Source organism: Cynara cardunculus, assembly GCF_001531365.2.
Source record: "Cynara cardunculus var. scolymus isolate 2C chromosome LG 10, CcrdV1, whole genome shotgun sequence".
Taxonomy (NCBI): Eukaryota; Viridiplantae; Streptophyta; class Magnoliopsida; order Asterales; family Asteraceae; genus Cynara; species Cynara cardunculus.
Genome location: NC_037537.1, coordinates 29,006,166 through 29,011,045, shown reverse-complemented (window position 1 = coordinate 29,011,045; position 4,880 = coordinate 29,006,166). Strand labels below are relative to the sequence as shown.

The following is a 4,880-nucleotide window of genomic DNA, read 5'->3' as shown; positions in this document are numbered from 1 at the left end:
TTTATTCAAAAATAAAAACATCATCGATTTCTCAAAATCACATAAAGTCATATTATAACATCGACTGAGATAAAGAATAAAATAAAATATTAAAATCAAATGGTTGATAATGAAAAAGAAATTATGAGTAGAGAAATAACATATTCAAGGTTAGAAGAATATTTTAATATACCAAAGTATCAACCCGACCAACCCATACGGGTTGGGTTGGGTTGCAATTTGGTTTGGGTTGGGTTGGGTTAAATTTTTTCCAAACCGCAAGCATTGGGTTGGATTGTTCAAATGTCATCAACCCGATAACCCAACCCATGAGCATCCCTAGTGTGTATTATTAATATATAACAATGGTAAGTGTTTGGATCATTTCTTTTGATTAGTCATAAGAATATAGTTTTGAAATATTGCTAAGAATAGAATTAAAAATGAATATTAAAATTTAATTAAATAAACATACCTTAAATTGATGATGAATGGAAGTATTTGTGGTGGTATTGCTAAAAATTGCGTTACTCCCACCACCACCACCAACACGCATGAGTTTTGGGAGGTTAGAAAGATAGAGCTTATGCAAATGAGGGAAGAAACCATTGCTTGTGTTGGCAGATGTAGATACAACCCTAACTTCATCTTCATCGTCTCTGTTTGAAACAACTTCTTCAATAACATCACAATATGAAATGCTAATGTGCTTTAGGTTGGAGAGAAGTTTGGCCATGAGAGGTGAAAACAGATACTTTATGCTGTTGCATCCATGAAGAGATATGTTTGCGAGGTTGTGGAATGAGGAGGATCCTTCTGGTTGTTGTTTTTGAGGAATTAAGAATTTATTCCAATTGCACCTCCACACATGACTCATACATTCCATATATGATAATTCTAAATCCGTGAGGTAGGGAAGAAGTAGTGATCGTTGAGTATTGTGCAAAGTTGTTGCTATTTCTCTATTACTTGGAGTTTCTATCTCAAACACCCCCTCCGCTCTTTTATGATGACGTATATGAAGTGTACGGATGTGATGAAAAGTGTGAATGACTTTGGATGAAAATACAACAGCATCACCAACTTCTGATATCTCTTCATTGGACGTCACATTAATCTGCATATGTGTATCCCAACAACAAATGTAGTTAGTAACTTTCATGAAACAAAATAAAAAATTTCGAAGATTAGAAGAAATGGAGAGTTTAATTAATAAGCAAAAGAAGTTAATTAAATAGAAAACGAAATCCATGCATACATACCTCGCCTCTCCAACTTTTGCGACAATCAATTTCAAGCAGTGAAAGTGCTCGCATATCAATATTGGTGGTGGTAGGTGTGAATACATTTCTAAACCTCTTACACCTTTCTATCTTTAACCTTTCAAGAGTTTCAAAGCCACCGATGATGAGACTAGAGTTATTTGCACCTTTTACTCTCACCACTTCTCTTAGCTTCCTTAAACCACACACTAGAATGGTTCTCAAGCAGCTACTAACTTCCTCTATTTTACCAACACATCCAAAGTCAATGTTGAATAACACTTCAAGTGAATCACAATCCTCAACGGTAACTTCTTGTAGATAATGCAACAACGACATCGGATTGCTTGGAAACAAATTCACAAGACTATCACATCCCATCACTCTAATCTCTCTCAACATGCAAACATCAACTTCTTCACTACTGGGCCATATCTCTATCAAATTCTCCATATCATCAATATCCAATTTCTCCAACCTAGGGATCATAACCTATAAAACAAATTAAGCATTGTAAGAATTATTGAAACTAGAATGCAACTTCTTTTTGAACATTTATAATTGAAAAGATTGTAAGAATTTATATCAACTGAAAATGTATATACCTTTTCCTTAAACAAAGACTGTCTTTCAGAAGGATCACCGGACATACAAGTAGTTGCCAACTTATTGATGGGATAAATGCTTGTGAACTTTGCAAGGCCTTTAAGTTTCAAATCCCTGAGCTGGGGTAGCTCAATTACATCGACTGCGTTGCAGAAACTCTTTAGCTTTGGTAGCCCACGCAAAGATAGAAACTTTAACGCTTCAAATTTAATCACCTCAACTCCACTGTTCTCACCATCTACGAGTGTTTCTAGATCAGGGCATGAGGAAACTGTGAGYTGCTCAASCTTCTTGAGACCAGTTGCCACACGGGATGTGAATAGATATCTCAAGTTTGAACACTTATAAATATCAAGGACTCTCAAATTATTAAATGGATGATGAAGGRAGGACTCCACTAAGCCATCTCCAAGATCATTTATTCCATCCACTTGTAAATAAAGCACCTCTGTTTTTTCAAACAACTCATACATCCTAAAATCTATTAGTTCACATTTGTTACTGACCAACCTCAACGTATTTCCGAACAAGTACTTATTTTGGTCTTCATATTCACGCAAATAACATCCCAAACAAATCTTGAATCTTTCGAGTTTCGTAAATGACATATTCTTAAGCGGAGCTTGGAACTCAATTTCTAAAGCTATAAGGTTTTTCGAACACCATACCAATTCATCAACATTGGCATCTGTGAATCTAATGGCCTTTTTATCTAGCTTGGACTTTTGGAGGGTTGAAGCAACTTTCATATAAAGCTCTTCAAGTTTGACCAAATTTTTCAAAACACCATCATCGATATGTAGATCAATACAACCTGTAAGATCTAGTAACTTTAGCTTCTTCAATTTTCCAATTGTGGAAGGTAACTCTCGAATGCCACAATTAGCAAAGCTGAGGACTTCCAAATTCAAAAGATCCCCAATAGAAGAGCAATCAAACATGAATGAGCATTCATGGAGACAAAGTGTTCGGAGGTTGGTGGAGCATTGGAGTGATTTGGGAAGCGGTGGATATTGCATCTCTTCATATGCTATAACTTTAAGATTTTTCGTATTTTCATAAAAACCTTGAGGAAACTCAAACGAATCATCTCCGTGCATAAGTTTCAAAAGGGAGATGCTTTGGCACTTGAAGCCTTTAGGAAACTCACACATACCCCTGCATGTTAATGAAATTCTTTTGCAAGACTCGCTTAGGTCTACACCACTCCACTTTGACATATCTCCATGGTTAATAATGGAGACATGATCACCTTTAGAAACAGTAGCTAGCACAAAGGCAAGCACAAGATCATGCATTTTGACACACCCGAAATAATCACTATCGATCAACAAATTTGCCTTTTTGAGATTGCGCACACATGCTTTTATCCTGTTTCTGCCATCTTCCACAGTTGAAACTCCATTTAGCAATTTTAGTCCCCATGCATATCTTGTCAGATCCTCGATTGGAATATTAGCGTCCTCCGGGAACAAGCCACAAAGCAGAAAGATCTCTTTATCCTCTTCTTCTTTTAGATAGTCGTAGCTTATCTTGATAATTTCATGAACACTTGGATCAAGATCATGCTTCTTCAAACACCGTAGTCTATCTTTCCATATAGATTTTTCTTCAGATGTAAGTGTAGCGGCAATAAGTTTGATTGCAAGGGGCAAACAACTACATTTTTTGACAATTTCACCTCCTATTTGATAGAGCTCTGGATCGTATACTTTTGAAATTCCTGTGATTTGACACAATAATTTGTGTGCTTCTATCTCCTCCAAGACATTCACTTTAAGTATTATGAGATCTAGATTACTTTCAATTGCAACACTTTTGCAAATATCCTCATATCGTGATGTGAGCAACAACTTGACACCATTTGGCAAAGGACTCAGTCCAACATCTTTGAGTTCAACTTTCTCCCATATATCATCCAATATAACTAGAATTCCGTTTTCAGCTTTTTTCAAAATTTCCACAAATTTCATTTGAAGACGATCGGCCCTTGTTGCTTTAGTTGTTTCAATTAGAGGATCGCCCAAGTTCTCTGCTACAGCTTGCTGAATAGAAAGTGGATTAGGTTCTTTCCCAATAACAACCTTCACAATCCAATGAAACATCTTCTTATCTTCCACAACCTTTTTCAATTGTTCCATCATCATGGTTTTCCCCACACCACCCATTCCACATAGGGCTATCACCTGAATATTTTGATCTTGTTGAAGGAACTTCAACGCATCCTTAAATGTCGTATCTCTTGACTTGAAGTCATCTCCAATACCACCACTTGATGGTGCAGGCGTAGATGCCCTTCTAGTGTAGACTCTTCCAAGAGGTTTTTGTGCATCTGTCCAACTGATCTCACGACGTTCTTGAAGAAGACGTTCGATCTCCTGAGTTGTCTTCCAGGCATTTCTTCCCATTTGGTACCTCGCTTTCATATTAAAACATCTGTATTCATTTCTTGAAATGGTTTCAGCATCACGCTTGATCTTTGCGACTTCTTTCAACCAACCTGGTACACGAGCAGGTATTTCTAAAGTGTTTATGTTGTTTCTGTCCTGGTGGTTTTCGACATCAACGCTTTCACCCTCCAATTGCTTCATTCCATCACCCAAATCCGTAACATGTTTTCTGGATAAGAATAGATAGCCCAGGTGTTTCTTGACAGGAACGATTAAACATTCAAAAATAGGACCAATGATTGCAGATGCAAACTCCACCATATTCCAAAATTCTTGCTTTTGGAAGGACCTACATAAAAAATTTGAATGGAAGTAACATGACATAGTTGATTTCAGCACCATCATCATCTGCTTGATAATTGGATTTAATTTCAAAAACTAGAAATATTAGAGTTCACTTCAAAACACACGCAGATGCTTAGAAGACAAACCAAATTCATGTAACATTTTAAACACCTAATGACTAAAACTCCATGTTTATAATATCAAAGAGAAGTGTATTTCAAGGTCATCAGGTGACCCAGAGAGAGATGGATGAAAATTGAAAAGAGTAATTAACCTGTAAATTAAAAGATGTAGTTCA

General features: G+C 36.4%; 1 protein-coding gene across 1 annotated transcript in view; it reads right to left on the bottom strand.

Moving 5' to 3' along the window:
- Window positions 1-4,571, bottom strand: part of LOC112520231 — a 13,571-nt gene extending 9,000 nt beyond the window's left edge. The window contains exons 1-4 of the mRNA XM_025128530.1: window positions 1,847-4,571; window positions 1,242-1,733; window positions 949-1,096; window positions 455-654 (exon numbers count right to left, since the gene is read on the bottom strand). Coding sequence (XP_024984298.1) covers window positions 455-654; window positions 949-1,096; window positions 1,242-1,733; window positions 1,847-4,558 — 3,552 coding nt within the window. The 5' untranslated portion in view covers window positions 4,559-4,571. The remainder of the gene's footprint in view (window positions 1-454; window positions 655-948; window positions 1,097-1,241; window positions 1,734-1,846) is intronic.
- Window positions 4,572-4,880: the final 309 nt, after the last annotated feature.